The sequence below is a fragment of a genome (genome assembly GCF_019968985.1).
Source record: "MAG: Porospora cf. gigantea B chromosome Unknown PgB_NODE_357_length_20976_cov_122.822, whole genome shotgun sequence".
NCBI classification, from domain to species: domain Eukaryota; phylum Apicomplexa; class Conoidasida; order Eugregarinorida; family Porosporidae; genus Porospora; species Porospora cf. gigantea B.
In genome coordinates this window covers 1-20,976 of record NW_027178954.1, presented here as the reverse complement: position 1 = coordinate 20,976, position 20,976 = coordinate 1, and the positions used below count along the sequence as shown (strand labels likewise).

Sequence of the window (20,976 nt, the reverse complement as noted above, 5' to 3'; positions counted from 1 at the left end):
CCCCTACCCAGCGGCCCCCTACCCAGCGGCCCCCTACCCAGGAGCAGCCTACCAACCCGCTGACGCGCCAACAGTTCCGTCTGCGAACATGGACTGCGTCCATTATCATAAAATGTGATCATCGTCCCCTATCGTTTTCCATCGTTGAACATTCGAAATTAGAAAACGGCCAAGAGTGTAAAGGAGGCATACAGTAGAAAAATGGGGTAGGCTGCCAAATACCTCTGCTTCCGTAACTCGAGGAACTGCATTGAAACCAAAGGCAACCCTCACCGCCTCGAAGAACCGAGAAGCTGTCGTCGTCGACCACAAAACGCACGAAAGCGCCAGGCACACTCCCAGCACAGACCGTAGGGATACGAATACTGACACCGCAGCGAGAAAGGTTACTGGCATCAAGGAGTAACCGAGAATTGAAACAGATGCTACAGGGCCGATGTAGTTAGTCTGACTCAGCATATTTAACAAAGCCCAGATGCCAATGGATCCCACGATGCCCAGTCCATAAATGTAGCCGAATTGCACTTTGCCTGACTGCATTCAGCGGTACTCTGGCCACTCACGCACAATAGGCATAGACCCAATGCCACGACCATCAACATTGGTCCTATGATGTCGACGTCCTGAATGACTACCAGGTCAACATCTCGGAAGAACAGCACGCCCTGTATCCTCGCTGCGATTTCAGCAGGCCGAATCCCCAGCTCCTCCAGCAGAGGGAGGTCGTCAAGAGTCTCGTCGTCGTCATCGGGCTGGGGGTCTGGCGTGCTACATGGGTACTGCCCTTGTCGAGGTGGAGCGGCTCCAAAAGGACCTGCTACGTGGGTGGGTTCTGTTGGGAAGGCCTCATGGCCGTAGTAGGCTGGTTCCGGAGACACCTGCTGACCGTAGTACCCGGGTGCTTGGTGGAATTGGGGGTCTGATGGAATTGCTCGGCGGTAAGGGTCTGGGAAGGAATCCGGTTGTAATGGAGCCTGGTGGAAATGACTTTGGATGGGAACCATTGGGGGTTGAACTGGCGTCACGGGCATACCTCCCAATTGAGAAGCCTCGTGTAACCTAACCTGAGGATAGGGGGGTTGAGAGTACTGCTGTCCTGACATTTGCGGGCTATTAGAGGGATGACCAGCATGCTGGCCTGACAAGTAGGCGGCCCTGGATGCCCCATCTTGGCCTGCTGGGTGCATTATGGTCGTTTTTTCTCGTTGATTAGAACACTGGAGAGAGGGGACGATTGAATCCCCCCTGGCGATTCATGAACTGCCGGTACTTCCGCTTGCTTTTGCGATTAACTCCTGACAGATCGGAAGCTGAGTGATCTTTGTTCTTCGTAGTGTCAAAGTCTTCAAAGCCCATCACTGCGGCAACATCCATCTCCTCATCGACAGCCTCTGAAGATACCTCCCTCTCAGGCCCAGGAACCTCTCTGGCTGGCAGTTCCCTAGGCACTGGAGTCGAGGCGCAGTAGCGAGACCGAAATGAGTCGTCTCTATCATCCGACCTCTGTCGTTTTTTAGGACTGCGAGACCTCTCTCGCCGCTGTCGCAGATGACTAAAACGGCTGGGCTCATCCCGATCACGAGCATCATCGTGATCACGACTAGGCTTTCGTCTTGGGCTTCGACTTCTGTCGTCTCTGCGGTATCTTCTGTCGTCTCGGCGGTATCTTCTGTCGTCTCGGTGGTATCTTCTGTCGTCAATCCTGTCTTTCGAAATGCTGCGGTTGCGGCGCATTTGGCGAATTTTTCGCAGATTCTTTCATTCAACAGCGAAATTTGAGTCTTCAATCTCCAGATCACTCTCCTCCCCGAACGTTGTAGCTGGTACCTGCCACGCCTGAACCGACGAGTCGGCGCTTGTAGTTAATAGCATCATGTCAAACGCGGGCTCCGGATTCCAACAGAGATCGTACACCGACGATAGGTGTCCACTATGGGTGAACATAAGTTCCGAGGGGCCATCCAACTCGTCATCAGGCAATTGCTCCTTGCCAATAGCAGAAAGATCCCACATTGTAACCTGTCCGTCTGTGTTGGCCGATACTAAATACTGTTCATGCGTAGGGTGAAATTGAACCCTCATCAGTTGACTTGTGAGGTCATGGCCCCAAAGACTGTGGACCGGGTAGTCTTGTTTGCGTACATCCCAGATCACCATATGCTTGGATCCTCCAGCTGCAACCAGGTGAGGTCTCGTAGGGTGGCTGGCCACACAATTCAAAGCCCCTATCTCGGGCCGGAACACCGCAGCCGCCCCGGTGGAACGGCGGAGATCAAACAGCGACAAGGCCCCAGCCTCGTCGCCCACCACCACTTGCGAAGCGGTAATCCACACTGCCTCGTTTGGCCACTCGGAGAACTGGGCCAGCGCCGTGAATGGTTTCGAGGGGGACTCCACGTCCCAAAGGCACACTTGAAAGTCTTTTCCACAACTGAGTAACTGAGCCTCAACATATTTATTCCAATCCAGGCTCCACGCCTCCTCTATGTGCGCTGCCAGTTCCACGAACTCCGCGGAGTCGCTGGCGTCCGTTCGCAGTACCGGCAGATCAAATACGCGGACTTTTCCGTCTGGAGCGGAGCACGCGGCGAGGGAAGATTTGTGTGGTGAGAGACGCACACTGTTCACTTCCCCCCAAGGGTGCGCGATCCGCTGCAGCTCAGTGACCTGCGGGGGTTCATTCTCCACGGTGAACCCTTGCAAGTCACCACTCAGGTGTTTAAAGGTTCGGTCCTTGTCAGCTGTCACCGGCATATGCCGGGGGAGGTAGACTTCGCTCACGAGGAGGTAGTTCTTCTCCTTCTCTACGGGCTCAAAGGACGTCGCTGTAACCACTTTCTGGCCCACGAAGGTGTCATCCACCTCTCGGAGACCCTTCGCGAAGGCACAGGATATTGAAGGCGTCTCAGGTGTATATCGAAGGACGAAGTCGTACAGCAGTGACGTATTCACCTTCCAGTTGGTCCATTCCTCGAGCTGGGCATCGCTGTACATCTCTGACAATTCGTAAAATGATGAATGTGGTCGTTGGTAACTCCTCCGCAGACCTTGACAGCTGTGCCAGCGCCGTAGGCCTTGCACAGCTCCTCACTCAAGCGACCAAGATGCCCTGGATCGCAGTAGTCGGATGTTCTCGGGATGATATGGACATGCGACGTCAGCAGACGTACTGGCTGCAGAAGTGCCGAGTTCAGTTGGATACTGTTGTATTCATTGACGAACTGAGATTCGATGCAGTTGAAAAGGCAGTCCTGGTTGATCACAACGACATCACCCACGGATGGGAAAGCATCTCCGACAAGGTGGTCGGTATCGTCGACCACCACGCTGACACAAAGCAATTGCTTGCCAAGATGACCACTTTGACAACGGTGGATGAGGACTCTACCATTAATTTTCCCGACGTGCGCCTTATCTCGACCACAGCTGGGTCGTGTGCCAGCCTTGTGCTAACAATGTGGTATGCCTCGCATTGCACTCTGTCTTATTACACTGCTTTGCTCTTGAGTGGTGCCATTGTCAGTGACACAAAAGGATTCAAACAGGATCTGAGAGGATCGAGGTGGTCCGAAATAGATTCGAAGGCCTTCTACTGGTTGAGCCACATGTACGACGACTACCCCGAAAGTGACTCCATCCATAAGGAGCTAAAATCTATCAACGACGAGTCGCTCTACAGCAAGATTCCCTTGGGTCGGCTTCTCACTATGGACAAGAAGATTTTCAGCTACGGGAGCGTGGTGGTTGTGTACTCCTCCTTCCCCACCAAGTTGAAATCGCTCATGGAAACCGGGAGCGGCGGCGTATGGGCAAATCATCTGGCAGAGCACGGAGCGCAGGTGATGGTGGTTCTAGGGCAAGGAAAGAACTTCCGAGAAGTTGGCCTCTTCTCGACTGACCCTATGCTGGTCAACCAACTGAGTGACCATCTTTCCTCGAGTCTTACCTCCACAATGACAGCAGTCCTGGATCATGAGGGTCTCAGAGTCGCACGTCATACAGCAATGTATGCAACCAGGAAAATAATTGAACCGCTGGTGCGGAAGTTTTTTTCTGTCATCTGAACTAATTGAGTGTTATGAAGAAGGAAAATTCTCTGCTTAAACGTCTGAATGAGCTCGCGGAGTTCTGTCATGCACCAAAGGAATGCCTCCATACGTTACACGATTATCTGTCTTGTGGTGGTGACTTTGCAGCCATCTGTCAGTTCGACTTTATGATGACTATGGCTCAGGCGCTACAGGGAGAAATGTCCGCAGATGACGATGACAAAAGAGTGGAGTTGTTGACTGCGGCTGGACGTCAATGGCTAACTACCGCACGAAGGTACCTGAAAGGCGAATTCGAACAGACCTTCGGTCAGCAAGCTGCTCAGGGGTTCTTATACTCTGCGAGTGCATCCGACACGCAGAAGATCTTTCTCGAACGTGTAGATCTCATGTATGAGCTGGCTCATCTGCTGCTGAAAGCAGCTGAACGGACCCTACTTCTCACTCCGCATGTGAATGTTGGCGATTTGGTTCAGTTCATCTCCGATCTCGTTCAGTATCGCAGATTGAATCCCGCGCCAAGCCGAGAGGCTGAAGAAGAGTTCCGCCATGCCGTCCCGAACTTCTTTAAAGTGCAGGCGCATATGGCAAAACCGAATGTTCGGGGTTGCAGACGGTTGGAGCAGGGTTGCGTAGTGTCTCCAGATGTGATGGAGACGGATATGGACGAGGACCTTCTTCCTGTTCATTTCTCCCTGGACTTCTCGCTTTCCATGCCAAGAGTACTGAATAAGTTCCCTTGTGTGACGGAAACAGACTTTCTGCTCTACCGCTGGACCTTCTACACCCTCATGCGAGCAGAGCTTCTCGGACCCTTTACTTCGGCGATGAAGCGCTCAGCCGTGTATCGGTGCGAGGCTGAAACCTTCGAGAAGTCCTTGTTCTGGATGAAGGTCGAGAGCTTAGAGAGATCACCGGTTGATTTTTTGCACTTCAAGGAATACTCGTTAGTCGTGTGCTTCACATGCAAGGCTGAGGAATTCGACGTGAACCGAATAAATTATGACAGGGTATTCTACGGCACCGTGCATCCCTGCTTCGACTCGCCCGGTTCCGTAGGACTCTCCCTGATGAAAGCCTCTGACGTAGCTTTCCTGTCAGGGCCATTCTACATGCTCGAATGTCCAGTGTTTTTCGCGGCCTACATTGCGTCTCTGTCGTTTATGCGAAGCCCAACCGCATTGACGAAGGTACCCATCTGCAAACAACTTCTATCCACAGGGTTGTCATCGCAGCCGCAGTATCTGAATCGCCCCTATAACCTCATCGACCTGGTAAGGAACAATAATCGGGAGACCGTGACTTTCCGACCTCGGACTGACCGGCTGCGCGACTTCGACCTCATTCTGGACAACTCTCAGGCGCTGGCCCTCGAAGACCTCTTCAAGAAGGAGGTCGCAGTAATCCAAGGGCCTCCTGGAACCGGCAAGACCTTTCTCACCGCGAAATTTGTGCAGATGGTCGTGCATAATCAAGCCACAACGAACTGGAAACCCGTGGTCATTCTGTCATTCACAAACAAGGCCTTGGACGAGCTGCTCAGCGTGGTGGCAAGGCAGACATCCAGTTCTATATGTCGGCTTGGCGGTGGGGTGTCTGCCAAGGGAGAACAATTCAAAAAACGTATCAAGATAAATTTTCGACAGCTGGACGAGGTGAATAAGAAAATGAGCGTCCAGGCGCGTATCGTCTGTGCGGGCCTGGAAGCTCTGAAGGAGGCCACGGACTCGTTGCTCATTTCGGCAGTGTCCGTAGACTACTTAGTCGATTTTTTTGACTTGGTATTCGAGAACAAGGCGCTGCCAAAGGAGACGTTGTCGAATCTGGATGGTTGGGTGGACGTTCAGCTGCGGCACCTGCTCACGTCGTGGGTCTCTGGCAAAATCTCTTCCAACCGGCTAGATGTCCCGTTGAAGCCCGTGGAGACCCATCCTGAGGACGCAGCCAGCCCTGTTGAGTGCCGTGCGATGGTGCTCTCCGACAACGCGCTCGTGTTGCACGAGCAGAGATGGGTCGCCTACTCCAAATTGAGGGACAGCATTCGCGAGGCCATCGTTTCCCTCAAAGGCGACCACGCAGGAATGGTAGTGGCAGACAATGAACTCCACACCTTACTTGTGGGCAGGCTGACGCTGCTACCCCCCTCCAAGGTGAGAATGATTGTCACCGTCTTGAGAAGGTGCATCAGCAAGGACTACATCAACACGGTCATCAAAGCAACGGAACGCAGCCAAGCCCTTCAGAAGAAGGCTGTGTCCATCAAGGAAGCGGCCAGTGCAAACACTGCGATGACCTCTGCCATCGTTGGCATGACCGTCACTTACGCCGCCTCTCACAAGGCGCTGATGGAGCAGCTGGCTCCTGAGGTAATCGTCGTGGAGGAGGCGTCGTTGAGTCTGGAGCCGCTGTTGGTTGCCGGTTTGAACAGTTCACGGCTGCAGCACCTAGTGCTGGTAGGCGACCATCAACAGCTCCGGCCTGTTGTGAATTACCTGCCTCTGAGCCTGCAGGAATCGCGTTTCAATCGTAGTCTTATGGAGCGCCTGATCTCTGCGGGACACACATACTCGCAGTTGTCCCTCCAGCACCGAGCGCATCCTGAGGTGTATGACGTGTTCAGATCGTGCTACAAGCAACATATAAGCGACCACCCCAGCACGGACCAGCGTCCTCGCCTTCCGTTCAACGAGGGGCGCGTAATATTCTTCAACCAAGACGACCCGGAAAACACCGAAGGAGGCCTGGAGCGACGCATAAATGAGCACCAAATCGACGTGGCCATAGAGATCGCTCGGTACCTGTTGCTTTCTGGCGTACAAGCCAGCCAACTGGTCATCCTCTCGCCATACGCGGCTCAAGTGAGACGAATTTCCGATGAATTGAGCAACACAATGGCACAGCTGCAATTGGATTTCTCGTGTGAGGCTTGACGGGTGGCTTGACGCAGATAGCTCTACTGAAACCGTCGAGGTAGCGACGGTGGACGGCTTCCAGGGACGTGAGTGCGACTACGTGATCCTCTCGACGGTGAGGGTCAACTCAAAGAGACAGCTTGGCTTTATCGGTGACAATAATCAGGATCGGGTCATTGTGGCGTTGTCTCGAGCCAGGTGTGGAATGATTATCATTGGAAGCCATTCAATGCTTCTCACTTCCACAGCTTGGGCACTACCGTTAGAAGCTCTTCGGAAGAAAAAGGCAATCGTCCAATCTGTCTCCACTACTTGCTCTAAACACAACGTCTGCAGTGTTCTCACAACACCCCAAGATTTCCGGCAGAAGTGCCCGCTGGGCGGCTGCAATCGCCTGTGCGAGGCCATCCTGGACTGCGGCCACAAATGCCCTCTCGTTTGCCACCCGTTTCCCGAGTCGGAGGTGGTGTGCAAGCGGCAGTGTAGCCTGCGCAGGCCTGAGGGTTGCGTGCACAAATGTGCGCATGCCTGCAATGTTTGCCGAGGTCACATCGAGGGCACTGTTACTGTCGACACCGTCTGTGATACTAGGTGCTACGCGCGTGTAGACTACGAGCTCGACTGCGGGCACATGGAATCCGTAAGTTGCTTTCGCACGCTCTGCGACGACCTGCGTGCACAGATCAAGTGCAGTTTCAGCGTTAGCGTGTATTTGGAGTGTGGCCACAAGGTCTTGCAGCGATGTCATAACATCCCCAAATGTTCGGCGTGAGATCCCGGTCGAGGATAATGCAGCCTATGCGAGCACGTCTACGCATGCGGCCATCAGTGCACGCTGCTCTGTGCCAGCGAGCACAGCCACGAGTGCTGCCTGGCTCCGTGTCCGGAGGAACTGGTGTGTGGTCATAAGTGTCCCGCCACGTGTGGCGAGCCGTGTGTAAGTCGGTGCACGCGCCCGTGTCACCTGGGATGTACACACGGAACCTGCTGCCGACTCTGTTGCGAGGAGTGTGTCGCGTGCAGGGAGCCGTGTGCTACTTTGTGTGTGAGCGGGTGTTCGGATCGCAAGTGCGATCACCTGTGCCATGAGGTCTGCGACGCGCAACCGTGTTTTGAGGCGTGCCCAAGATATGTGTGTGCTGAACATTCCTGTTCGGGGTTATGCGGAGACCTGTGCCATCCGTGTTTCATCTGCAAGGAGTCATCTGCAGTCTGCTTACTTTCTGGCAGAAGGTTCTCCGAGAAGACAGGTCTCGACATGCTGGTCCAATTGACCTGTGGTCACACAGTCTTTGAAGATGCCTTTCTACAGTACCTGGAGTGAGCTCGTAGGGTACCAATAACACAGCGGACTTCAGGCCGGCGCGACGGTGGAGCATGTTCGATGCCCTTTGCCGTCTTGCCGGAAACCAGTCAGACTGCCGCGCTACCGATGGGTGACCGACGACATGACGATGCGAGTAATGGCCGCCAAGCGTCAGGCCGCCAAGTCCAAGTTGATGTTAACCTTCAAGCATTGGTCCTGGATAGACGGGACGGCGGTTTATTTGGGGGCTCAGAAGGATGAAAACGACTCCCTTCCGCAATTGAACGTGCCGCCCACACAGACCCATCGATCTGGACCATCTGTCACCCCAAAGCCTGTCAATGCAACACCGATCGCCACCCATCGATCTGGACCATCTGTCACCCCAAAGCCTGTCAATGCAACGAGCGCCAACAAGGGCACCGACAGGCGTCCACCCAAGGTTGAGGTTCCACCTGACCCGCGTACCATCACACCCGTCGAGGACGAGTCCTCAAGTGGAGTCTGGAGCGATTGTTGGGAGTCGGATCAACAGTCGGAGAATGAAGCAGGATTTCTGGTGGAGGGCGTCTCAAGTGGATAAGCTGTTGGGTCTGGTGCGTATGTGTCTGGAGTATCCTGTCGAAACAGGATGTTTTTTTGTCGAATCATTTGTGAGTTAGATCGAGTGCGTTGATACCTCGTTGCTGAGTGATTATCTCCAAGTAAAACAGAAATACACGGGGATATCTGCATCTACTGACCTTGTAGGCGTGAATCTACTGCTTGGTTCCTACTCGTCCTGGTCGACCTTCTCGTCAGATTTATCCCTTCTCTTCTTTTTCGATCTCTTCTCTGTTGCCTTTTGTTTCTCCTCTTCCTCTTTCTGCAGCTCGAATCCCGGCCGCAGCGACAGGAGGCAAATAACGATGGCCATCAGCAGAATATGCGTTAGGTTGAAGTCGAAACTCCGCTTAAAGGGGAAGCACTTTCTAGCTATGAATCCCAGTTTGAACTTCTCAAGGTGCGGCTGTTGACAAACGCTCCAGAATTCGCCCATCAGATGAAGCGTGAGCCCTGAAAGGAAGCACAGGAAGATGCCCATTACAGCGGCATCCATCCATCTGGAGTAGCTTACGTATGCCATTATTGTAGATTTTGTCGAGCTGTGACATGCATGGATCAGATTAAGTATGAGTGCACGTGGATCAAGTCGATATCTTTTTGTTGGCCAGTGTCCTCGGACTGACGATGGCTGCACTATTTATCTGCAGCCACACACGCCTGCTTATTACTTACCTTCGCGTACATGGAAACGGCCAGCGACGGCTGTACATTTCCAGCGAGAAGTCTGCCTCTACAACCATGTAATGTGGCGTTCAGACGTTCCAGTAGTGTCAGACTACGACTACCAAGTCCGCCGTGAAGTGATCAAGAGTTCAGTGGACGCCTACGTGCAGAGTCAGGCTGTGAAGCGCACGAAGGAGAGCAGAAGAGAGCGCCGACGACATGGCCGTGATGGATGCAATGAGTGAGACAGTGTCCCATGCGAGGGGCGAGTCAGTGGTAATTAGCGTGATTGTTTGACATGGCACAGTCGCAGGCCTTCATTGCAGGGAATCCTTTGCGAACGTCGGAGCTACCTATGGATTGGGAGACTCTTAGCAGTGAAGACTTCGGAGAGCATGCTAAATCTTCATGCGAAATCTTCTGCAAAGAAGCCTTCTTGTCAGATGATAGCGTCGGCACAGACGACACAAAATATGAGTCACCAATGCCTGCAGTGGATACCGAGGTCCCCCGTCTGTCCCCCGTCTTGGAACCCGAATCACTGCTCGACGCCATGTTCAGCAGGGAGTCTGCGTGGGACGAGCTGTATGGCTCCGCGAGTCCACGAGTGAGTATCTCTTCTGCAGACGACGTCGATTTGCCATCTCTGCAATCAATAACATTTCCGGAGAGTCGACACTCTTCAGTTTCCATATCATCAGAGTCCGGTGGAATGAAGATCGCTACACCTCGCGGGGAGACGCCGGTGGTTGTTGGACCGCGGGTGGTGTTACCGGCCTCGCCACTGGAACTACGCACTGACGATTTTCAGCGGGTAGCAATGGGCCGTAAGTATTCGGAGGTGGAGGCTCCGCGTCCACGCGCCACCAAGGTTGTATCAAACTTTGTCGTGTTCGGTAGTCCAAGCATCGACCCTTTGAGATCCCCTGCACTTCGGCCGAACATTGCGCTTCAGATAGGCTCTCCAAGGCAGCACGACGATCGAATTCCAATGGGAGTGCCATTGGTGCATCGTTCCCAAACGGGCTCCATCCCCAGCAGGAGTGCCCGAGTACTACCTGGCTGGCATCACTCCCAACACGACTTCCACCGACCTGCGAGCGGAATGACCACGAATTCAGGATCGAGACATTCTCAGGCGGCGGAGGTGAAGTGGCCGCCCGTCACGCATCACCCCAGCCTGGTGCGGTCTAATCCTTCTGCCGTGCGATCCAGCCAGTTTCCAAGCGCCTATAGAGGCCCTGCCCATGCATCGACCATCACTAGATTTAACAGTGACGGCTATGCGACTACGTTGCCAGCAAGACTACAGCCCCCGCCAGACCTGGCGTTCCGAAGCGGTATAGTACGCACTGGTGGCGTCCAGCAACCGACGTACCCTCCCAATGTGATTCTGCAGACCGTACCCAGACCACTACACTCGCGGTGCACTCCCCGGAATGTGACTCTTCATCCCTCAGAGACACATTCGGTTCGCCAGCCATGCGGCCAGTCCACTCGGCGTGTCCTCGAGACGAACGTAACGAGTTCTCGCCTTCTGGGACCCCGCGGGAGTCTGGATACCTCAGGTGCGGTAGATGGCATCGATAGATGCTGCCGGTTGTTCAGGCCACAGACGAGAAATATTCTGGACCCGTCGACGACCGTTCGCGCTCCCCTAGGGATGCATCCCCAAGTCACTCCTTCGCCTCTATCTTTTGCTCCTGCAAGGTCAGTAAGACCCTCCATGCCAATGTACAGGGACCCAAGAGCCCCAATGAATCTGTCCCATCAAGCCATGGCGTATTGTGGCACTTCAGCAAGACCCAAATCCTCAGGCTTCGGCCACCTGTCAGGGCAGCCCCGCACGCCGAGCTCCTCGAAGGTGTCAGGTCACCCCTTTTTGCCGAGCTCCTCGAAGATGTCAGGTCACCCCTTTTTGCCAAGCTCCTCAAAGGCTCCAGGTCACCCATACATGAGCTCCTCAAAGGTGCCAGGTCACCCATATATGAGCTCCTCAAAGGCGCCAGGTCACCCCTATATGCCAAGCTCTTCAAAGGCGTCAGCGGCTAGCGATGGCTATTTTCCCCTATATGCACCTCGTATCGTTCAGGACTCTCGATTTCGTTGACTGCAGGCAAAAACAACTCTATGATGTCAAGTAATGTACACTGCTTACAATTTTACCCCGCACAACACTCCAATCTCGCGCCTCCGCCACCTCTCCTGCTGATATCATTTCATCTACTACCCGCGCCGCCTCCGCATGCCTGTACAGCAGGTCCAGCTCGCAAACCCCACCGAAATGTTGGTCAAGATTTTCTATGAGGAGGTGGATAAAGCAAAACATTGCCAGTTCGTTCTCGCTGCAGTCGACTGACAGGACGCATGTAAGGCCTGCGTAGTGGCGGTAGACAAGTTTAGCGTCTTGGTACTCGACAAAGTTACACCAAGAAGACTCACGAGAAGAGATGACCAAGTGGACGTCTTGTTCTATGCTTCGTCTGTCGTTGTCATTGGTGTACCACCTGGAAAGCCTGACTCGACCCTGTGTTGGAGTTGGTCTCGGCTCACATTACGATTGATGATCAGAAAGAACCGAATCATCGAATTGATGAACAGTGATCTCCTGCCGTTAGTGCTGAGAGGAATACCACTCAAACTTCGGAAACCCGGTCCCGTTCAGACTTTCCAGGACGTGCCACTCGACCTCGATATGCGCTCCCCAGTGCTCATCACTGACGTACTTGGATGCCAGAGAGCAGTGGCAGGAATCGATCTGGCGCCAGCGGCCGTACGAGAGCCAGTGTCTGAGCTTCCCAAGCGGGATGCGCCCAACATTCAGGGGTTCTGCTTGGCTGGCTCTCGATCGAAGGTTGAGGTCTCGCTTGAAGCCAAGAATCGCGTCTCAGCGCTTTTCCAGGAAGCAGGTTCTATGGAGACGGAGCACGTCGATGGCGTCGAACACCAGACAGACGCAATACAGGGGTTCTGCTTGGCTGGCTCTCGATTGAAGGTTGAGGTCTCGGCTGAAGCCAAGAATCGCGTCTCGGCGCTTTTCCAGGAAGCAGGTTCTATGGAGACGGAGCACGTCGATGACGTCGAACACCAGACAGACGCAATACAGGGGTTCTGTTTGGCTGGCTCTCGATTGAAGGTTGAGGTCTCGGCTGAAGCCAAGAATCGCGTCTCGGCGCTTTTCCAGGAAGCAGGGTCTATGGAGACGGAGCACGTCGATGACGTCGAACACCAGACGGACGCAATACAGGGGTTCTGCTTGGCTGGCTCTCGATCGAAGGTTGAGGTCTCGCTTGAAGCCAAGAATCGCGTGTCAGCGCTTTTCCAGGAAGCGGGGTCAATGGAGACAGAGCACGTCGACGACGTCGAACATTCCGACGTTCCTAACATGCTGACTCCTGTCGAAAACACCGAGAACATCAAACCAAGCAGCTCTCGTTTTCTGGACACATTATGGGGCCTGGAGGAGGAATGGATCATGTCACCGAAGCCTTCTTCAGCTGGTAGACATCTCAGAACGGTACCCAGTGAGGAGGATCTGAATTTGCTTCGCGTTGCTTTGAGCCCCTGTAAACCTTTCGTAAAGTTGAGGTGTCGACGGACACTGGAGATTTTGCTAACGGGGTCCGGCTTGGCCGTGTTGCCCTCGTTTCTCCATCCCGCGGAAACGCTATTCTGGACCGCAGAGGCGGCTGTCCCCGTCATGAACGTCCTCCTCGGTTCGGTCGCCGACCCGCGAGACCTCGCTGAGCACTGGCGGGTGCAGACAAGTGTGTGGCATGCGTTGGCTTTACGGCGCCACTGCCGAAACGGGTCATATCCTCTTCCCAGTGCGGCCTTCATTCTTCAGAGGGTCGTCACCAACGTGAAGGCACTCGGGGGGTCGTTGAGTGGAAGGAAGCCCTCCACACCCTGCGTTGCGTTGGTGACGCATCAAGGCATATCGGATGGCAAGAGTTTGATCCGTTTGGCGAGTCCAATACCGATAGGGAGCCTTCTGCTAGTTACTTGCTTGCCTGCCCTCTCGAACGCACCAGTCTCCCTCCATCCCAATCACTATCGTACTATTCGGACACGGCCCAAACGCTGGTCGCAGCTTTTGCTGACATCCCCTCTGCAGTCATCAGTTGCAGGAACGCTGCCGAACGCCTGCGCTGTGGTGGTGCACTGCAGCCAATTCTACTATCAGACCAAGCAAGGTCGAGTTACCCAGCGTCAGTTGGAGGAGTGGGCGAGTCAAGAAGACGAGAGATTTGACCCGTTGACGGTCCGGTCACGTGCGGAATTGTTGGTTGTTGACTGGCGGGATCTTGCAGAAGAGGCAAGTTGGAGGGAGTCGACTGGCAGCCTGGAGTCGGTGCTGTTAGTCTTCAGCTGTGCGATGTCTCTATCAGATTACGAAAGCATCCAACCTGGCGCGTGCCTTGTCAAGGGCCAGGGGATGGTGCTCGAGCCCCCTTCGAGGTACCTCCGCCTTCGACGACTGGTCCCCGCCGCAGGAGTTTATCTACAGCCCACCCAAGGCTTCCAACTGTCGTTGCCCGGCCTGGAGCAGTTTCGCCATGGAACACTCCCGGCAATGGAGCTAGTTGGGCTGCCAATATCCAAGCTGACTGCTGTGCACCTGCTTTCGACTGCAGGACAGCATTTTTTCAAGTACCGTGAGGCTGTGGTGAGAATAACGTCCGAACAGGTCAATATGACGGGACGCATGTGTCTCCAAGGAGTTTGTTTGCAGAAGCCCAACACCGCTTGGATCGACGGTCGGGCTCTCGAGATTTTCCCCTCGGCTGCTCTGACGTGCACACCACTCAATGCCTCTGTTACGGAGAAAGATCCGTTTTATATTTCTGCTCTTCTCCAAATCGTTGCCGGTAATGTGAAATATTCATAAACAGTCCGAGTTGCACACTACGTGTAAAAGTACCACCATTGCGCTGGGTTGGCCTCATCACAGAGACCGGCCTTCAGCGAGTGGGCTGAGAGGTCGCCGTCGGGCTTCCTTTCAACCTCCAGACATTTCCCGTCGAACACGAAAAGACTCTCCGTGACCTCCACGGGTTCCGATCTGTCGTGCCTCATCAACGTCTTTGTGCGGGCCTTCTCACGGGTCCAGCCAGGGTACACGGTAGGCGTGAGCCCAGTGCACTTACTAGTTCTGTTGAGGCCGTCAGCCGTCAGCTGGAGACACATGCTCAGGGTCGCGGCCTCAAGCAAGTTTCCGCTGTTGTCGAGAGCCCAAGCTTGAGTGCCATTGGAGTGGTGACAGGAGTATGCTCCGCTGTGAGATACTGACGTCATGTTGCCATTGAAGGAATCAATGCAGATGTTGAAGGCGTCGTTTTTCAGGGCACCCGTGTTCGCCCAATTTGATATCTTCGGAACGAACATATCTGGAACTACGTTGTCGAGATACCATTGAAAACTCTTGGATCCGCACTTTTGGCGAACCTGCTTCGCGTTGGTAAGATCACCGAGTGGATTGCGTTGTGGTAGTTTCGAAATGCTAAGTTCGGCAAGTCTGGCGTGGTCGTCCATCCACACTAATGCTGTTCTGAGCTTGTTCCTGTGAATTTCATCGCCTGGGACTTTGTACACCTGTCCCTTCCAGTACTTCGGAGATCTAAATATGTGGCCGACCCTGGAGCAAGGAAGCGCTTCAAGAGCTCCTCCACACATCCACGTCTTGAACCCAATTTCCATCTCCTCCCCGCCATAAAGTCGCATCTCGCGGTCGTAGCCATCCAGTACATCGATAAACCAATGGTAGTTCGCAGCGAATAATCCTCCAGCCATAACGGGCGAGGGCATGGGCTCTGCCGCCGGCTCCAGCCTGTAGGGATGCGTTTGTCCCAGTGACCACGAGAAGCCGAGCACTGACAGGTGTCCCGATTGGAAATCCAGGTACTCATGGTCGATAGTATGTATCATCGGTACAACGACGGTCCTGGGTGACTCGAAAGTCCGCTGGACCATAGGTTCGAGCCATCTGGGACCACATTCAATATGCGAGTCAAGGAAGACGAGTGTGTCCCCACGAGCCCATTCTGCGCCTCGGATGCGAGCCATCATCAGGCCATGCCGCTCCTTCAGTCGTTGTACCCGGGTCTTCGGCAAGAACTTTAGATTGCGGTCGAGCTCTGAAAACAACCAAGGATGGGACGTAGGATTAGAGTTGTCGTCGACAAGGATAATCTCGGCAAGCAATTCTGCAGGTGACCTGTTGAGCACTGAGTGCACAGACCTCAACAATGCGGACAAGTCTTCATTGTGGAAAACGAAAATCACTGAAGCTCTTGGCATCCGGCTGGGGTCGTACTTTACACTCTTACACTCACGAGAGTTGTAGTCAGGCACTGGCCGGTCTAGTGCTACTGCCCGGCTCCTGCGAGAGTTGAAGGCATACCCACGATAGGCGCTCTCCAGCTCGGTTCGTGACATCCGGAACCGTAGAGGTTCCGGCGTCCAGGCCGGGGAGCCCGACTCATCCAGCCCGACACGACCATGAAGGTGAGTCGGATCGATTGCCATCAAGGTGCTTTCCTTCAGTAGATACTCCGCCGTTACGCTTCTGGCTTCGTCTACCGCCGTAAGGTCGAGGTTTCGAAAAAACTCCCGATGCTCCTCCATCACATCGAGCTTCCGATCGCTACTCGCTATCCGAGCTGTTACAGGCCTCAAGGCAGGACGAAGGTGGCTGACTGCCGACTCCACCAGTGCCTCAACGCTGAGGCCAGACCACAATATGATCACAGGAACTGCAGCTAGTGCAATACACAGGGCGAAAATAGATAACGACTTGCACGTCCGAGATTTCAGCGACCTGCCAAGGGACAACCACAGGCGTACAGGTGTGATGGGTTTCCTGCTGGCCATTGCAGGATTAATTCTTTCAATATCGACCTTTACTCCAACCTAAAGTAAGCACAACGTTGTGGTTGCGAGACGTCTGTCATACTTAGTGTCAGTCTGCGATTTCAGGATTGTTTGTGTCATACTTAGTGAACTCGCATCATCAACCTTTGCACCGCATCAACTCTTGGAGTTTCCGCGTGCACTCGCATCATCAAAGTTTCTGTGTGCACGCCGCACACAATTAAACCATGAGCGCCGAGAACAGTAAGTCATAAGTGCTTCTGAACCATCAGCGGCCTTCGTGTCGCGAACCGACCTTTTCGACTGGGCTTCGCGGCTAACAGGCGTGCCTATAGCGGGAACAGATGTCTTCTGCGATGGAATCGTCGTTGGCGATCTAGCTAGCAAGGTTCTGGGTCACCGTCCCCTCAATCTCAAGAAGCAGCCTGGGGACATGCTCCACGATTACAACTGGACTGTCGTTGCAGCCTTCCTCACTCGTGCTCACATTCCAACCGATCTGGTAAACCCAAATTCCTTACGTCAGGGACACTACAAAGGCGTCATACAGGCCTTAGCGACACTTTACGGGCTTGATATGTGGCGTCAGGCTGACTCCCAGGATATCGTTTGCCGGTCACTGTCGCGGACCGTTTTCACTGATCCTTGTGATCGGAAAGTCGTGAGGTGGCTGACGTCAGACAAGCCTCGAGAGTGCCTGGGCGCCCGGGGCGCCTCGCTGGTAAGTCGGGTTGCCCAGTCGCTTGGCTCCCTAAGCACATTGCTACAACGGCCACCCGCCCCCCTCAATGACGACAAGCCATCAGCTGAGCCTGTTCCTCCGCCTCTACCGCCTCAAACGCCTCCGCATTTCCAGACGTTGCCGGATGCGTCGGAGAATGAAGAAGCCCCAGAGCGATTCACTCTGGATATAAATTCTGATGGACGCCTCTCAAACGCAGAAGATTTCTTGCGGCTTGAGAGGACGCGCCTACGTTCGCGTATCGACTTCCTTGAGAAACAGCACGCCAATATGGAGGTCAAGTGCCGCATGAATACGCTGGAGCAAGCTTCACAGAACGCCCTGCAGGTCGAGCAGGTCACGGCTCAACTGGCATTCAAGCTGGAAAACGAGAAAGAGCGACTGCACGAGTCACTCAGCGATATGCAGGGCCTCTGGGACGCCAGGTTGAAACGCATGGAGCGGCACCTCGAGGCAGCTGTGGAGGCGTGCATGTCTGGGGAAGCTGACCTGGAGTCTATGGTACGAGAGAGCGTACGTTACCGCGAGACTTTTTTGAAGGAATGCCAGCGGGATCAGGTTAAAGCACTGCAGGATTTGTGCAGCGGCCACACAGAACTGGAAGACACCGAAAAGCGAAGTCAGCTGTTGGCATCTTTGATTGAAGTGGCGGCCAAATTGCGCTTGCTTTCAGAAGACGACAGGACTCTAGTCGACCTCAGCGCTGATATAGACGCTGCATGTAGCAAGCTGAAGGTGGGGGCGACTTCCCGAGAACTGTGAGCCTGTGAGGTTCCTCTTACACAGGTCCCTTCTTTCAGTCATCCTTGGGCAACAATCGGCGTTGGTGAGCACCAGAAACAAATTGAAAGACGCGCAGCTTACGGTGTCACCAACGGTTGACTTGGAGGCGATATCAAGGATAGACGACCTCAGTGAAGAGAACGTGCACATGACTGCTCGGATCGCTCGACTGGAAAAGGCAACCGTATTCCTCAAGAACCGTGTGAAGGAGCAGTCCGTCTGGCTCAAGGGCGTGGACTCTGAAGAAGAGGCGGAGATGCGCAGTGAGCTGGAGCGGACGATAGATATGGAAACCAGTGTTATGGTGGACGTAGAGACTTTGGAGACGGTTGAGGGGTCTGAGCAAGCCAAAGAGACGCTGAAGGAACGCCTTTGGAGTTTCTTCCGCCTGCACCAACGGACTCGAGGTCATCTGGGCCTTGTGACCTCAAACTGCAAGAGCCTCCGACACACGCTACATACAATTGCAACTCGAGAGTGCTCCTACGAGACGAAATACATCCAGCTGGAAACCTCCTTCAGCAGAGATCTCGCAGCAGCGCTGGCTTCACAAAGGTTAACTTTGAAGACGGCGCTGGCACAGTCCCAGTGGCAGGTTGTCAGCCTATCAGAGGAAAACAAAATCCTTGAAGACCGAATGAAGGCGTCAGCAGAGGTGTCTCGTAACCTGTTCGACACCTGTCGTCGGGACGAGTCGAAGCAGTTCCTAGCTATCGCGTCTCGATTGGGTCGAGCCGAAAAAGAGGTAGCATACGTGAGTGCCCGGCAAGTGTTCTGGCGTCTCGTCGTCGAGAAGATGACAAAGCACCAAAAGCACCCTACACCCGAACTTCTTGAAGATATCGCCGTCACGTTGAAGGCGCTGGAAATGGCCCCGGATTCTCTTCCACAGGAAGACATGCTGCCAAAACTGAAGACCCAGGTGGCGCCCTTCATACAGTCGAAGTCAAAGTGGTCTGTTGAGCTGAAGACGGCTGTATCGGAAGCTGTTAGCGTGGCAATAGTAGAGCTTGCTGCTCGCGACAGTCACCTGGCCTCAGTAAAAACCCTTACGGACACTCTGAAAGCTAGCCTCTCCAAAGAACAGCTAACTGTAGCTGACCAACAGGTTAAGTTGGCCGAGTTGACTTCTACATGTGACACCCTTTCTCGGCAACTCGTCGAAGCAGAAAACAACACTAACGCCGCTAAGGACTGTTGGCGGAAGGAAGAACTGTCAATGATGACCAGGATCCACCAGCTAGAGGAACAAGATACCCAACTACGAGCGCTACTCTAAGGCAGAGAATTGTTACATGCTGCGCTCGTAGGCTACTTCACCAGCCACAAACGTCTTGAGCACTTGCAATGAATCGTCGAGAATAACAATGTCGGCATCCGCGCCAACACCCAGATGACCCTTACGATCCTGGATTCCCAAACAGCGGGCCGGGTGTAACGATGCTGCGCTCAGGACGTAAGCCAACGAGCATTCCACCTGTTTGTAGAAGTATCTTACACATTCGTCCATGGGACAGACAGCACCGCAGAGAGTGTCGGTTCCTTTTACGTAGGCACGTAGCGGCTCGCCTTCCACGACGCAGTCCACTGTACCCAGCTTGTAGTTGCCCGCAGGGAGTCCCATGGGTCCAATTGCGTCAGTAATCAAACACAGTCCCTCACTGTGCATGCGATACGCAATCTGAAGAGCGCAGGGGTGTGTATGTAAGCCATCAGCAATGATTCCGAAGTGAACGCGATCCTTTTCACGGTCGACCAGAAGGCCAGGCAGTGAGGGATCTCGGTGATGGAAGGCAGGCATAGCATTGAAGAGATGAGTTACGCAGTTCGCTCCAGCAGCCACTGCCTTCTGAGCGTCACTCAAGGATGCCACAGAATGTCCGAGAGACACCTTGACACCTCGAGAAACTAGCTCCTCCACGATTTCAGGAGAACCCTCTTTCTCGACTGCTAGGGTAACAATCGACACATTTGATAAATCTTCTCCGTAGTGGTCGGTAACCGTCTTGAACCCCTCATCAAAGTTCTTTATGCACTCAATGGGGTGAGCACCCTTTTTCTCAGGAGAGATGAAGGGACCCTCGAGATGAGTTCCGAGTACTGTAGCGCCACTTTTGCCATTACCAGCCAATTTCGGATAGTGAATGGAGGCTTCTGCGAAAATTTCAGCCGGGCACGTGATCAGAGTAGGGCAGAAGGCGACTACTCCTGTTGAAGGGAGCTCCTTTCTAACGTGGGCGAGGCCAGCAGCTCGGTCCTCGTGCATCAGGAAGTCCACCCCAAACGCGCCGTTAAGTTGTATGTCAATGAATCCAGGAGCCACGATGCCGTTCCGGCAGTCGATGATCTTATCCGCCTTCCTACTCACAGTGCTGGGATCGATGATGGTCGGGCCACGCATCCACAGTTCACCTCGACGGACCGTCTCGTCCTGCAGGACGCGGCAGTTCATAAAGAGTGTAACCTCAGACATCGGATAATTGCTATTTTACAGTCATTGGAATGTTGTGGGATGCAGAAACAGTTTTGACACTGAACATGGAAACACTGAACACAGAAACACAGAACAACAGGTAGCAAGTTCATCATTGAAGCTGGAATAATGCTCTGGCGGAAACCGTTTTCGTACGGCAAACAAGATTCAATTCCAATGTACATGATGGCAAGCGCCATCTTGTTCTATTTTGGAATAAGAAGTCAGCCACAAGCGTTGAAAAGATGCGGTCAGATGACAGCGTTAGGAGCCACTGTCTGGGTAGCCGTTCACATCGAACGTTCAGCGAACTGTGCCGATGGTATATCCAAGATCTCTATTGCTACCGCGCCCAGTTTGGTTATCTTAGCGTCCTTGTGTGCTGACATTACAAGTTGTCGCTGACAACAATTGCAGCGGTCCTTGATCAACGCTGCATTCAGTTAAGAACGAAGACACATGTATTGGAAGGTACCAGCGTCTATGAAAGTACCAGTGTCCGTGAATGTACCTACGTGCATGCAAATAAAATCTGCCGGCCATGACAATTAAGGTCACGAGTCGTGATG

At 53.8% G+C, this 20,976-nt stretch overlaps 11 protein-coding genes across 18 annotated transcripts; 5 read left to right on the top strand and 6 right to left on the bottom strand.

The window, feature by feature from the left end:
* Window positions 1-158: 158 nt before the first annotated feature.
* On the bottom strand, window positions 159-1,103 carry KVP17_000907 (uncharacterized protein; the record flags this gene model as incomplete). Of its 2 annotated transcripts, XM_068515813.1 has the most annotated exons (3): window positions 159-245; window positions 274-534; window positions 564-1,103. In XM_068515813.1, 3 exons carry the CDS (start codon window positions 1,101-1,103, stop codon window positions 159-161), a joined length of 888 nt encoding a protein of 295 aa, XP_068375087.1. The 2 variants fall into 2 exon arrangements, with proteins under 2 accessions (XP_068375087.1, XP_068375086.1); XM_068515812.1 differs by lacking the exon at window positions 159-245 and having other exon boundaries at window positions 462-1,103.
* Window positions 1,104-1,209: 106 nt separating this feature from the next.
* Window positions 1,210-1,734, bottom strand: KVP17_000904 (uncharacterized protein; the record flags this gene model as incomplete). Its single annotated transcript, XM_068515808.1, has 1 exon — window positions 1,210-1,734. One exon carries the CDS (start codon window positions 1,732-1,734, stop codon window positions 1,210-1,212), a length of 525 nt encoding a protein of 174 aa, XP_068375083.1.
* A 24-nt stretch (window positions 1,735-1,758) lies between these two features.
* KVP17_000902 (uncharacterized protein) lies at window positions 1,759-2,994 on the bottom strand (the record flags this gene model as incomplete). Its single annotated transcript, XM_068515803.1, has 1 exon — window positions 1,759-2,994. One exon carries the CDS (start codon window positions 2,992-2,994, stop codon window positions 1,759-1,761), a length of 1,236 nt encoding a protein of 411 aa, XP_068375078.1.
* Window positions 2,995-3,011: 17 nt separating this feature from the next.
* Window positions 3,012-4,064, top strand: KVP17_000908 (uncharacterized protein; the record flags this gene model as incomplete). 2 transcript variants are annotated; one of them, XM_068515815.1, is made up of 1 exon in its annotated part: window positions 3,012-4,064. In XM_068515815.1, the coding sequence occupies one exon, from the start codon at window positions 3,012-3,014 to the stop codon at window positions 4,062-4,064; it is 1,053 nt and encodes a 350-aa protein (XP_068375089.1). The 2 variants fall into 2 exon arrangements, with proteins under 2 accessions (XP_068375089.1, XP_068375088.1); XM_068515814.1 differs by having other exon boundaries at window positions 3,105-4,064.
* Window positions 4,065-4,078: 14 nt separating this feature from the next.
* KVP17_000903 (uncharacterized protein) lies at window positions 4,079-8,850 on the top strand (the record flags this gene model as incomplete). Of its 4 annotated transcripts, XM_068515807.1 has the most annotated exons (5): window positions 4,217-6,968; window positions 6,997-7,076; window positions 7,101-7,729; window positions 7,757-8,281; window positions 8,310-8,850. In XM_068515807.1, 5 exons carry the CDS (start codon window positions 4,217-4,219, stop codon window positions 8,848-8,850), a joined length of 4,527 nt encoding a protein of 1,508 aa, XP_068375082.1. The 4 variants fall into 4 exon arrangements, with proteins under 4 accessions (XP_068375080.1, XP_068375082.1, XP_068375079.1 ...); XM_068515805.1 differs by lacking the exons at window positions 6,997-7,076; window positions 7,101-7,729; window positions 7,757-8,281; window positions 8,310-8,850 and having other exon boundaries at window positions 4,079-6,979; XM_068515804.1 differs by lacking the exons at window positions 4,217-6,968; window positions 6,997-7,076; window positions 7,757-8,281; window positions 8,310-8,850 and having other exon boundaries at window positions 7,191-7,733.
* Window positions 8,851-9,039: 189 nt separating this feature from the next.
* Window positions 9,040-9,393, bottom strand: KVP17_000899 (uncharacterized protein; the record flags this gene model as incomplete). The annotated part of the gene is made up of 1 exon (XM_068515798.1): window positions 9,040-9,393. The coding sequence occupies one exon, from the start codon at window positions 9,391-9,393 to the stop codon at window positions 9,040-9,042; it is 354 nt and encodes a 117-aa protein (XP_068375073.1).
* Window positions 9,394-9,616: 223 nt separating this feature from the next.
* KVP17_000905 (uncharacterized protein) lies at window positions 9,617-9,911 on the top strand (the record flags this gene model as incomplete). Its single annotated transcript, XM_068515809.1, has 2 exons — window positions 9,617-9,777; window positions 9,863-9,911. 2 exons carry the CDS (start codon window positions 9,617-9,619, stop codon window positions 9,909-9,911), a joined length of 210 nt encoding a protein of 69 aa, XP_068375084.1.
* Window positions 9,912-12,099: 2,188 nt separating this feature from the next.
* KVP17_000901 (uncharacterized protein) lies at window positions 12,100-14,427 on the top strand (the record flags this gene model as incomplete). The annotated part of the gene is made up of 1 exon (XM_068515802.1): window positions 12,100-14,427. The coding sequence occupies one exon, from the start codon at window positions 12,100-12,102 to the stop codon at window positions 14,425-14,427; it is 2,328 nt and encodes a 775-aa protein (XP_068375077.1).
* Window positions 14,428-14,444: 17 nt separating this feature from the next.
* Window positions 14,445-16,409, bottom strand: KVP17_000906 (uncharacterized protein; the record flags this gene model as incomplete). The annotated part of the gene is made up of 1 exon (XM_068515811.1): window positions 14,445-16,409. The coding sequence occupies one exon, from the start codon at window positions 16,407-16,409 to the stop codon at window positions 14,445-14,447; it is 1,965 nt and encodes a 654-aa protein (XP_068375085.1).
* Window positions 16,410-16,636: 227 nt separating this feature from the next.
* On the top strand, window positions 16,637-19,213 carry KVP17_000900 (uncharacterized protein; the record flags this gene model as incomplete). Of its 3 annotated transcripts, XM_068515799.1 has the most annotated exons (3): window positions 16,637-16,652; window positions 16,682-17,909; window positions 17,938-19,213. In XM_068515799.1, the coding sequence occupies 3 exons, from the start codon at window positions 16,637-16,639 to the stop codon at window positions 19,211-19,213; spliced, it is 2,520 nt and encodes an 839-aa protein (XP_068375074.1). The 3 variants fall into 3 exon arrangements, with proteins under 3 accessions (XP_068375074.1, XP_068375075.1, XP_068375076.1); XM_068515800.1 differs by lacking the exons at window positions 16,637-16,652; window positions 17,938-19,213 and having other exon boundaries at window positions 16,843-17,913; XM_068515801.1 differs by lacking the exons at window positions 16,637-16,652; window positions 16,682-17,909 and having other exon boundaries at window positions 18,083-19,213.
* Window positions 19,214-19,225: 12 nt separating this feature from the next.
* Window positions 19,226-20,407, bottom strand: KVP17_000909 (uncharacterized protein; the record flags this gene model as incomplete). The annotated part of the gene is made up of 1 exon (XM_068515816.1): window positions 19,226-20,407. One exon carries the CDS (start codon window positions 20,405-20,407, stop codon window positions 19,226-19,228), a length of 1,182 nt encoding a protein of 393 aa, XP_068375090.1.
* Between the last annotated feature and the right edge of the window lie 569 nt (window positions 20,408-20,976).